Source organism: Cajanus cajan, chromosome 5 (genome assembly GCF_000230855.2).
Source record: "Cajanus cajan strain Asha chromosome 5, NIPB_CcT2T_4, whole genome shotgun sequence".
Lineage (NCBI taxonomy): Eukaryota > Viridiplantae > Streptophyta > Magnoliopsida > Fabales > Fabaceae > Cajanus > Cajanus cajan.
The window spans coordinates 52,991,815-53,005,138 of NC_138521.1; the positions used below are offsets into that span (position 1 = coordinate 52,991,815).

Genomic DNA, 13,324 nt, shown 5'->3' on the forward strand with positions numbered 1-13,324 from the left:
CAAGTAGACAATGCTGATATTCTATCTGCCATTCAATCTATGGATCGTCAAATACAAGAGATGGATGAACGTCAACAACACTATAATTATATGGTTGATAGGATGTATAATTGGCACCTTCAGCGTTATCCAGATGATTTTCCTCCCCAGTAATTTCTCTGACTCATATTGCTTCACCACAAGCAATTTATGTTATCATTTTCTCTTGTTTAGTCTTTCAACTTTCTTAGCATATATATTTAACTCCTTCAAATTTCATACCATATGTATTAAAGTCTTTAAAAACTTTGACCTTAATATATGTATGTTTATGAATTTTGGTATGCTTTGACATTCATACTTGCTGCACTGATGGTTTTAATCTTAAAAACAAACCATTAAATTTAAACTTCAGGCAATGCTACAATACCATCATTACTAATTCTTGATAATTCCATTGCAATTAAACCAACATTAAAAAATAACCATCAACAATATCCCAAAAGGTGTCTTTAAATACAAAACACCATATTTCACTACTTCAAATAAAACACCCTTCCAAATTGAACCAAGTTGTTACAAATTACATACATTAAAACCAAATTCAACAACAACAAAAAAATTACAACAATTATCAACAACTTTATCCACCATCTTATTGACTTCAAAGAACTCTGGAGATTGTTCATCTTTCTCCTCTGCCTAGCTACCAACAAATCCCTTTCATCCACATATTCCTCAAAAGACCACTTGAAAAAGTTGCATCCTTGTTGTTCAGCATCACCAAACTACAAATTTTTAAAATCAAATAAACAAAACCACAAAATCAGCAATTAGGGATAAATTAATTTAATTAATTTACATTACATACCTTGTAATTTGGACAACCCCAGAATCTTTTACCAGCATTGGCAGATGTCATTGCTGTTCGCAACACAACAACCTCTCCGCAATGGCAATAGGGAACAAAATACCTACTACCATGACACTTTCAAACCCACTTGAATTCGTGGAGTTCATTGGGCGTGAATTCGCAGACATCCGGGACGTTTGCATTCTTCAACAGTAAACCCTAACTTCAAATCCTACAAATGACAACATGGGGACAACAAAAACTAATTTATCAACAAGAAGAAGAAGAACAAGAACAACAACAAGAAGAAGAACAATAACAAAAGAAGAAGAACTGGGGGTGGACAAAGAAACCTTAAATGAGAATAATGAACACCTACCCATCCACAAAAACATAAACAAGAAGCAAAATACAAACGCATCCACGTCCCAATCCACGTTGGCATCCGCCTGCCTATTATCAATCCACATCAGCACCAACTGGCGTCCACGTCCTCAATATTTAACGACGTTAAAGAAATTTTGATGGAAGGACCACATTGAAACCAATTAATTTATTAGGGACTAAATTGAAACCAATTAATTAGTTTGGGACCAAATTGAAACCAAAAATTAAAATGGGACTAAATTGAAACAAAAAATTATTATAAAGGACCAAATTAGGTTTTTAGCCTTTTTTCTTTAAACTCTAGCTTACTCTTGCGTGTTTTCATGTGGTTTGAACTACGATGATCATATGTAATATGAGAGCAAAACAATGGTAGGTATGAAGTTGAGTAGTGGAGGCCTCTTAGTAGTGCTAGAGTCAAATGTCTCTTTTGAGACTACCTTTTTGAGGTGGTCCTTATATAGATAATAAGAGTTGTTTGATCAACGACTTAGATTGTATAATTACTTTTGTCTAGATTACTATATCTATATTATATACATATACTAATGTAGTTGAATTATTTTTATATGTGATGATATATGATAGATGTTCATGTATTAATATATATACAATCCTTAGCTATTAAATAATTTTTTGTTGCTAATAACTGTACTGTCTAGTGTAAAGACCAATGGTGGGTCTTTACACATGAGGGAAAATGGAGAAAATTTTTAAATTTTTTAATGAATCAAGTTTAGAGTAATTAAAATTTGAAGTAATTTTCTTAAAATATAATTCATTTGAGAAAGCTTAAGATATGAAAACTAAATTAGCATAAAAGAACATTGTGAAAGTAATTAAAAAAGTTAAATTTATGAACCCAAAAGTTTATGAACTGAGTGAAGATACAGGGGAAAATCCAGAGTTGAAACCGCTCGGTTAATGTATATTTGTTAGGACTCTAATAATTCATAAACCTCTAAATGACTCGTATTTTTACATCTGCGCACGACTGGGGCTTGAAGAAGCTCCCAATGAGGAAAAGAACACGCTAAATTACTAGTGGACACGTCATCATTTCAATATCTGGTCAAATAATAGTAATACTCTCTTTTACTTTTCATGAAGCAAACTCCTCCCTATCAATAAATTTTGTTACTGATTGGAAAAATGTGTTGAATCAGATCAGTTGCAAGTATAAACACATGCTCATTGATGTATTGAAAAAGCAAGAAAAAGAGGGAAGTTTACTATAGACAAAGATTAGCGACAAGCCCACAATGCACACCATGCAAAAGTTCAAATATACCTGGCACCTGCCAATAGTTCATCTTTACTCTCATTTTATGATCAACATAACTTTCATTGAAAAAAAATAAAAAAAAGATTACCCTTTGATTACATTTGAGCATACCGAATGGTGTGATTCTGTTCTTGTATTTGATACTTTTAGTTTCAGATCCTGAGCTTGCAAATGAATAACTCCTACATATAGTTATATAATTACTAACATTTAACAGTGGGCTGATACATGTAGTACATCCTTTCAACTTCAAGTCAACTGAAGTCTGGTATAACGTTAGTTGCTGTGCAAGAAAAATCATCAGCCATAAACAAGTGAAGGAAAAAGGCCTTTCTGTCAGAATTCCTCCATTTACTTGGCAAATAAGTACAATTGATTTCATCCACAACCTCTAAAAGCAGCAGCAGCAGCATGCTATCTTTCAACCAAAAAGGCACATCATCAATGAGCAGTATACCACTTGGCAGAACTTATGAGTTGCGTAATGAAAGATCATGCAATCTATCCACTTCAAATTGGGAACTACACCATCAATATGAGGAAATTCGTTCTAAAGATCATGATAGGATTAGGGAGTAATGAAACCAAACTTCCACTTAATTCCAAGAACAATAATTTAAGACAACCAAAACTAAATAAACGTCAAATAAGCCTAAGCAGGCATAACATTCAGAAGGCGCATACAACCAGGGTGTTGCTGGAAACATGGAGGTACCCCAGCGCATGAATATTTGCCAGAGACCTTTAATCAATACCTACCCATTTCCTAAATTCCTGCACATGCTCAAGCCGTTTGCTTTGTGCTTCTGTTCTTGTATTTGATGCTTTTAAACTTCTATAAAGATTCTTATGAAGTCTAAGGAACTCACTTTTGTACATCCACTTGTCAGTATACATGTTATGGTCTTTCATATGGCTAATGACCTCCAGTACTCTCTCAAAGTAACCACCTCGAAGAAAGTTTAGCAGCAGCAACTCATATAGATCTCTGTTTCCCTCTAAATTGCCACTTCTCATGAATCTCTTAATGTCTCCCCACAAGATTGTGATCTCGCGATACATACCAAGAGAAGAATATCCACAGATCAAAAAGGCAAAAGTTTGACATGTGGGTTGAACTTTCATGGCAACCATTTTTCTATATGCCGTTAGTGCATCCTCTATCATTCTGGCCTTAGAGAAAAAGAAAATGCAAGAATTGAAGTTATACACCAAAGGAAAAACTGTCTGATTTTCATCGTTCAATATTTGAGCCAAGGCAATAGCCAGATCTGCTTTACCAAGTGAATTTAATGTTTCTTCGGAGAGGTTGTGTTTGTCAATAGCATCATCGGATAATCCTTTGTCCAAACCAACCTTTTTCATTTGTTTCAGCAGTGCCTTTGCTTCTCTTAGCATTCCCCCCCTCTGATATGCTGACACGAGTAACATATATGTATCCTGGCCCAGTGGAGACCCAGTGGCCTCAACATCATCCAAAATGTCATGAGCACACTCAAGCCATCCAAACTGAATACAAGCACATATCACATCAAAACACAAACTGGATCCGGCCACTGAATATAGTTCCTCTTGAATACTGAGTAAAAGTTTTGAAAGTTCACCGATCCTCCCATCTTTCTTGTAACCACTAATGAACTTAGCCAGAGCTCTGTTACTAAGAACTAGTTTCCCACCCCTATAAAAAATAAGATCTTGTCTGCTTTCTACTTTGAGGACAGAATCCTTATGCAGTAGCTCAGGCTCAACATGTATCTTTAATGCAATCTTAAGGTTAGGAGATCCAATGGCAATAAAGCAAGGATTATGCAAGTGTTTCCCACATTCTGGTTTCACATTACAATTATGCGAGCCAGTCATATCCACAACAAGCTTTGCAGCAGCATCAATGTCATTAAATTTAAAGTGCAAGCTCAACAAGCTATCATAGAACTGACGATAGTGACGAACATAAGCAGCAGAAACTCTACCAATATGATCTTTCAATTCCTTCAGTTCATCTCTCAAACCATTCATCTCTAGAATCTGCGAAATTATCACAATTGAGTGTGCATCAGCCATGGTCCCGCTCAGAGACATTAACTCAATCAGGCACAGGCCTTTCAAAGACAATTTAAACCTCACACAAGCATCAAGAACAAGGTTAAAGACCAAAGTATCCGGCTTAACGGCGACTGCATGGTGAGCCTTTTTATCATGCAAAAAATTGTAAAAATCACAAACTTGAAACAGATAATTCGATGCAAGATGTGTTCCAACTTCTGTCTTCACAATATGAAAAACAACCAAAGACAATAAATGCATAGAGGGCACGCACCCTTTGTCAAGCATCAACCTAAGTATCACTGAGGCAGGGGATGGCATTTGCAACCTAGCTAGAGAAAGCGCAAGTTTGGTTAAGGTATCAGCATGAAGTAAACCTGACTTCTCTTTAACAATTTGCAACACCAAATCACAAGCTTTCCGCATCCAAACTTGATTAGAAGAGTAGGACAATTGAACAATGAGCTGGTTCACTAGATGAACCTCAGGATAGCCATAAAGGCTTCTGAAATCCTGAAAAGATTCCCATGCCTCATGCACCTGATGATTCCTCAGAGAAAATTTAAGCTTCCCCAATAGAATTTCCTGGGTGGAACGTTCCCATGATAATCTTTCACAGCGGCCAGAAGAATAATTTTTTTGCAGAAACGGATTGAACTGCTCAAAGCAAACATGCCCTTGAGAAATCCTGTGTAAAGGAGAAAACTTTCTGAACAAGCGGTTACGAAACAGAATGTATTTGGTAAAAGGGAGTACCATGCCACCATCCCTATGTTATTTGTGTTTCATTTATATGCATACAAGTGCAACGCCGAGACCGAAAGGTTTCTACTCAAACTAGAGTGAGATAATGTCGATAAATAACCGATTTTTAGAGTTGCAGAAGCAAAAATAAAAATAAAAAAATGGGAGATTTGAGATACTATAGTGGGAATTGAATGAAAATCGCAAACCCTAAGTAACTGAAGAAGACAACGCCCTTCTCGGTTTATACTTTTATTTTGGTACCAAAAATACAAATTGTAATGTAAATATAAAGAGGTTTTAAATTGATGTCTGATCATAATTGATATATAATATAAAGGGATTTTATAATAATTATATCTATTATAATTTTTAAACAGTTAATAATGTTAAATTTTTACAAATATTATATAGAAATTAAACTAATGGGTAATAATTTTTGTAACATAAACTCATGTAAATATATTGTTTAAATTAATTAAAATACATATTTAATAATTCTGAAAAATTAATGTATTATAATGGTATATCTGTAATAGTTTAAAAGAAAGATGGTGGAAGTGAAAAGGTTACTCTAGAAGACTGTGTGGAAGATGAAGTACATGTTTGAATTCGCGTTACTTATTCAAGTTTTCACGAATTTGACGCATAACTAAGAAATTATAATTTCTTATTTTTATTAAACCAAACACGAAGCAGAGAGCAAGAGAATTGAAAAGTGAAGAAAATGCAGCAAACTAACTTCTTCGCATTTTCATAAGAAGTGTTTTGTTTTGTAGATTAAAAACTTAGTTTCAAGAATATTGAGGGTGTTTAGTTTTAGAAAATGCTTTTTATTTTTATTTTTTTTAAATCATTTTATTTTCAACTTTTGAAATTTTAAAAACTTGGTTAATTTAATTTTAAATTTAAAATTTAAAAAATGGAAATAATAAAAATATATTAAGTTTGCCTATTTCTAATAATATATTTACAATATGTATCTTCACAAAATATTAATATTATTATATTATTTATTAAAATAAATAAATATAAATATAATCAGCATATAGACAAAATAATTATAAATATGATCAATACAACTTATTTTAAAAAATAACGATCATAACAATATTTAACTATAGTCATTATAATTAAATAATATATAATGTAAATTATATCATATATGCAATACATTTTTTACAAAAATAATATTATTTTAATTATTATATTAATTAGGATGTGTATATCTTATAAATTATTATCTTCTATAATTAGAAACAGATTTACTATTTATTTTACAAATAATATTAAAATAAAAATAAAAGATTAATTATTTTATAAATAAAGTAATATCCGTTTCACAAAGAAAATGTTACAAAAATATTAGAAGACGCATTAAAAATTAGCTTATCAAATACATATTTTAATGATATGACAATGGAATACATGGACGTGAACTTTCATCAAACTCTTAAAAAATTAAAAGAAACTATATTGGTTTGTGTTGGCAAAAGTTTTTACAGAAATTTCCAAATCCAAAAGTCAAAGGAAGTTACGTTAATTTGTGCAAGTAAAGAAAAAAAAAACATTGTGATTATTTATATGTGAATTATTGCGTTTTCACATTTTCAATTTTGTAATTTCATTTTCTCTAAAGATCTAGAAAATGATATTTCATTTTCAACTTCGGATTGTTTTTGAAAATGTTTGTAAAGAAAACATTTTCTAAAATAAAAACTAAACTATTTTCACTCCAATTTTTCATTTTTAATGAAAAGGAAAATAGAAGACAAACATATTAATGGGACTCTTGAGTTGAGAGTGTCATATTTTCATGTTTATTTAGAATTTGAAAAAATATTTTTAGATATATTATCAAGAAAATAGTCATAATATAAATTATTTTTATTTTAATTCATATGTTTAAGGATGGGAGAATTGTATTCTCATAAAAATATGAAAACTTATATTTTAATCCACTTATTTAACTTATTTTTTATTTTAATTAATTTAAAAATATTTTCATTAATGTTAAAATTTCACCAAATACATTTTTAAATATTTTCAAAAATAACATTCTAATAATAATATTTTTAAGAATGTAATTCTCATAAAAATAATAATATACATTAAAATAAATATTTTTTAACTTTTGTAATATACATGATTAATATGATGGATAACATAATCTATCATGTATAATCGATTATGCATGTATATAATATAATCATAATTGATTATGTTAAATAATATAATTAATTATAAATATGTAATTTTTATTTTGAATAAATAATAATAATAATAACAATACTTTTATTAATTAGTTTTTAAAATAAATAATTTCTTTAAAATTCACTTCTATTCACTTATACTTTTCTACTATTAAATAACCTTATGTTTACTCTATTTTTTTTATAAAAAAAAAAAATCTATTCTCCACTTGCACTGAGTATGCAAATTGCAAAGACCGTACTGCCGTACTGAGTTTCAGTTTTCTTAATTTTTTAACCAAAAATAATGCAAAATTTAGATATAATAATAGTATCGTCACCAAATTTTTATACTCGTACAATAAACCGATATGCATTTTTATACTAATTATGTAATTTTATTAATTGAATAATCTTTTTTTACAGCATTAATTTAATTTTTTAAAAATATTATATATTTAAAACATTATAATTTAGTTTTAAAAAGCTAAGTTATTTATTTAATTCCCTAAAAATTACATAATAGTAATTTATTTTTAATTTTTATTACATTAAATATTTTTTTAAAATGATTTATTTGATCTTTTAATATTTAAGAGAAATAGTTAATATCATAAAATATTAGAAAATCGTTTCAGTGTTAAAAAAATCGTTAATAAACTAAATTAAATTTTTTTTTATCTATTTCTCTCTTTCTTATTTTCATTTACTCTGTTTCTTTCTTCTCTTTCAAACAAACATCTTCAACCTAAATCCTGGTTTGTGAATTCCAAATCCAAGATCAAGATCAACCATGCCTATAATAATAAATTAAGTTTGATTTAAAAAAAAAAAAAAAGGGCAGATCCACGGTGGTTGTTTAGCTGAGTTCATTTTGTCTTTTCAAATTTTATTGCGTTCTCTTTATTTTCCATTATCAGCTTTGATTTGCTACTTTTTCCTTCTATCACTGTCAAGAAATTTTATCTTCTGGAATGTGTTCATTTGGACTCTGTTGTCTAAAGTGAAAAAAAATTATTCTTTTAAAAGATAAAGAGAAATAACAATCATTCATTAAAGAAAATCAACAATTAATATTATAATTAATTTTATATTTTATTTTATAGAAAATTAATTTTATAATAATTAATTATGAGTGTACTGTCTCTTTTAATTTTTTTTTAAATACTTCTTACTTTATCCATTCCTTTAATGTGTTTTCTCTTTCTCTAGATTTATACATATGCTAAATCCATAATTGTTTCTTAGACAACTTGTAATCCCTTCAATATTTTTTTTATAATAACAAAAAGATTTAAATTTAAAATTTAATACAAATTATTCAAACTAGCATATAATAATAATAATAAGATTTAAACTTAAAACTTAAATGCCAATTATTCAAATTAGTGCAGTAATCCCTTCGATATTTTTTTTTGATAAGTTTTTTTTTTTTTATATGGTCTTTTTAATATTTTAATCTAACATTCTATTTGTTAAATGAATATGTATTTGAGTTTAGAAATTATTTAAAAGTTTAATTTAGATTTCTTCTAATTCTAACTCGTTTTGATATTGCTATCAAAGGATTTTTTCATTAATTTTGAGGTCTTAAGATGAATTATAAAATGTAGATTTTGGATTGTTATCCATATTTGTAGTTGGGTGTGTAACACTTTTTTCATAGAGTTGTTTTTGGAAAGTGAGATCAAATTTTTCTTTCTAGGTTGAGAATTCTCTTCTACTTCTCCTTCCTTTCTTTAGTTGGCCAGAACAGTGGGAAAAGTCTCAATTGTTGAGTTGCAGTTTGTCTTCAAAATCATACAGAGCAAGTAGAGCTTCTTCCTCTTCTCTTCTCTTCTTGGAAAATTCTGACTCCCCAAAAAGATCAGGGAATCTTGCCTTGGTTATGTTTTGTGAATTTGATTTGATGATTCTTTCAAACCCTTAATTTTTAAGTTGTGTTGTTGGAATTGTGATGGTTGAGTCGTGAGTTTTGGAGGAAGTTGATTTGGTTCTTGTAATACCCATAGAAGGGGTTTGATGAGTGTTGAAATCTATGGTTGCATATCTTTTTTGTGTTGATCTTCAGTTATTTTTTATGTATTCTGGTTAATTAGATGAGTTATTATGGTTTAGATGTAAGACTGGAACTTGTAGGAAGCTTAGGATGAAATGGAAAGCTTTGTAAACCCCAAAATTGCGGAAAGAAAAAACCCAATGATAATCTATGTCATGAAACAGTTGAGTGGTTTATAAACGGCTGAGCGAATTTGGGGACTCGAATCAGGGGTGTCTTTAGAGACAAAGGGCTGAGCAGATTTTAAAGGGTTGAGTTGATTTGAGGTCAAAGCTACCTGATTCAAAATTCACTAAGTGGATTTGAATGCGTTTAGCGGATTAGTTACCTTCTAAATTAGGCTTTATTGTCTTCATAAAAGTTGTAGTCCTATATGTTAAATTTCCAATGACTTTGGAATCACTTAAAAAAGAGATTTAGAACTCCAATTATGACCTTTAGTGAAAAAAGGTCAAGTTGTCAACAATTTAGCAAATGGTTGTGAATTTTGTAATTTTTAGTATAGTATATGATGGAGTTAGAACTTGAAGTCTTCATAAGAGTTGTAGATAACATTTTTAACTTTCATATGAGATAAATATGAGTTTGATTGAAGTAGTAGAACTCCAATTATGTTGTGTTATGTGGAAGTTTTCGTTGTATGTTAATTGATGATTACATGTTGAAAATGATGTGTTAACTCCCTTATAGCATATGGTAATATATGATGTCCTAAATTGTTATATGATGAATTTTTGATATTTAGATGATATTAAATGATAATAATTGATGATAAATACTATTGATGTTGAGTTGTATATTGTTGGTTAATTTGATGAAAGTGGAAAGTTGTAAAGTTGCATGTTGTATAAAGTGATCAAGTTGTAGACATGTGGTTGAGATACCTATCTAAGTTGTGATACACAAATGCTAGAAGTGAATTAAGTTGTTTTAAAAGTTGTTTCCCTCTAAGGTCTATGTGGTTTTGGTATAAAAGTAGTCGAATCATATCTTAATTGAATAACTAATTGAGTAAAGTACAAAGTCGAGGATTAAAATCTCTAACCTAGTATTAGAGGGTTGGGTATTTGGACGGTAGTCGGTGGACTAATCCCATAAGTGACTTAGTTAAGCTAGGTAATGTAACGACCCAGCTGGTCACTACACACCGCACAACACACTAGAAACACCACACAGAAAGGAACAAGTGTATACATATAGGGTCTAGAATATATACATATACATGATCCAAGTCTGGATAGAGTTAAAGTGTACAAAATACAACAAGGGCTACTACACTAAGTAGCTATACATCAAAAGATCCTAGAAGATCAACTCCGTCTTCCAGCTACAGACTCACCATCAACCACCAACCTATCCCTGCTCTGCTCCTATACATAGTATGATCATTGCAGTCCAAACATCATGGAGACAACAAAGGGTAAGCTAGTGAAAAGAAATCAGTATACATATATGGCAATATGATAGAAAATAACTACAGCTATCAACACACCAACACAACTTATATTACACCACAGCATTCAACAATATCAGCACCGCAAAGCGACAATAACAGCACCACAATAGTGGCTAATAACAGCACCGACATAACGGCTATAACAGCACCACAATAGTGACTAATAACAGCATTGACATAGCGGCTATAACAGCACCACAATAGTGGCTAATAACAACATCGGCATAGCGGCTATAACACCACCACAATAGTGGCTAATAACCATCATACAACTCAGCTAACACAGCTCACAGCACAGCACAACAAATCAGCATACAGCACGGCTAAGTAGTATTCAACACAGCTTACTACTCACAACTTAGCTTATCATTTTAGAGCACAGCAATATTATAAATCAGCATTTAAAATCATCAATAACAGCACAACTCAGCACAACAATATACATCTATTTCAGCTCATCTCAGCATAAAGCAACATTTTTCAGCAAATTTTAGCATATAACACCTCATCCTCATACGCGCCCAGCGCACTCATGGTCGCGCCGGCGTGGCACGACCAGAGAGTACCAGGGGCCAGCGCGCCCGGAGCAAGAGTACTCGCGCCCGGCGTGACCCAGCCAGAGAGCCCAAGGCTCTCACGTGCCTAGCGCAATTCAGCTTTGCGCTCAGCGCACGTCCAGGCAGAGACTCCAAAGAGTCTCACGCGCCCAGCATGGCCTAACCCGCGCCCAACGTGGGTAAGGCAGAGACCTACCAAGGTCTCGCGCCCGACGCAATTCATATTGCGCCCAACGCCTCTGGCAGAGACTCCCAATGAGCCTCCGCGCCCAGCGCGGCACCAGAAAACCCAAAACATAACACAACTGATATCGCGCCCGGCGTGGTCCAGGTCACGCCTGGCGTGGGCCATCCAAAGGCTCTCCTTCTCAAGCTCGCCCGGCGCATACACCTTTGCGCCCGACGGCTTGCCTAAAAGGAGCCTCCTGGTGGTCACGCGCCCGACGCGAAGAACAGTGCCCAGTGCGAGGTTCAGCAGCAAATTTCCCAAGTTCAAAAATTTTGACCAAAACCTGCAAAAATCCACTTTTCTAGCACATGCAATCCATTCAAAGTAACACATTTTCAACCCACAACTCAAAAACACCACCTTTTTACACATGCAACCACAAATCAAAGGAAATCCAAAATTTTCTCAAAACCCCTAAAGAACCCCAAAAACGAAAATTCATCACACACAGCCCCAAATCATTCAAGTAGTCAGCCACCAAATGAGTTCGTGAACTCGTCTTCAACAAAACACAACCAAAATTAACTTCCCTTACCTCGGTACGAAGAATCCGAGCCCTAGGAAGAGAAAAACGAGAAGAAGATGAAATGAGCATGAACGGGGAAGAGAAGAGAAGAATGTCCGCAACCACAGCAAAACCAAACCTTCAAGAATCAGCACCTTGAGACAGCAAGTAGAAATCAATGAAGGAGGCAAAGAGAGAATGAAAGAGTGGGAATAAGCGTGAGTGAGAGGAGAGTGTCGGGGAGAGAAAAGGAAAAGAAAAGGGGGTCTCACATCATGGTGGACCCATATTCAAATTGTTCTATCTCGGCATAGTATCATACTTCTTTATTTAAGTAACAAAGCCTAAGAAATCAAACTAAGTTGTTTATACCTGACTCTTTTATGAGGTCAAATGTTGTACTATACCTAACCAGGCTGAGATAAGTCTAATATTATGATTTAATAAGGACAAGTCACTTAAACTATTTAACTATGTTGTAGGAGATCTCCTTAATTAACATGTGTGACTATGCATTAGTTGCTAAAATATGTATGTTTAGATGTTGATTATGAACAAGTTGATAAATGTTAAACATGTTATATGCTATGAATTATCTTATTGTCAATCGATACTTTTGTTGCTTTGGTTGTATTGTTATATGTTGTTTCTTTTGTAAACTTACCCTTCTTTTCCTTTTGATTATAATTGGGATAACCATACTTGATGTATGAAAGGTTAAGATTAAACAATTAGTTAACAAGATGATAATTGTTTTGTATGACTCTTAAGATAGTCTTATTTTGGGAGTCTTCAACTAACTTTATAGAGTAAAGATCGTAATTGTCTAGTAGTGATGTACATTACATATGTACTAGATTGATATATTTCACACATTCTATTTTATGTATGATTTTGCTTACACTTTAATGTTGATTTTTCAATAATAAATGTGATAACCTTTGGGATCGTTATAGGATGAGGTGAGGTATTCGAACCCCTTCTTTGAATCGCATATCTTCCACACCTTGTGAATTCCTATTCTTTCTATTTCAT

At 32.1% G+C, this 13,324-nt stretch overlaps 1 protein-coding gene across 1 annotated transcript; it reads right to left on the reverse strand.

The window, feature by feature from the left end:
• Nucleotides 1-2,464: 2,464 nt before the first annotated feature.
• LOC109811786 (Pentatricopeptide repeat (PPR) superfamily protein) lies at nucleotides 2,465-5,551 on the reverse strand. Its single transcript, XM_083075353.1, has 2 exons — nucleotides 5,304-5,551; nucleotides 2,465-5,235 (listed from the first exon to the last, which is right to left on the reverse strand). The coding sequence occupies exons 1-2, from the start codon at nucleotides 5,312-5,314 to the stop codon at nucleotides 3,249-3,251; spliced, it is 1,998 nt and encodes a 665-aa protein (XP_082931479.1). The 5' UTR covers nucleotides 5,315-5,551; the 3' UTR covers nucleotides 2,465-3,248.
• Between the last annotated feature and the right edge of the window lie 7,773 nt (nucleotides 5,552-13,324).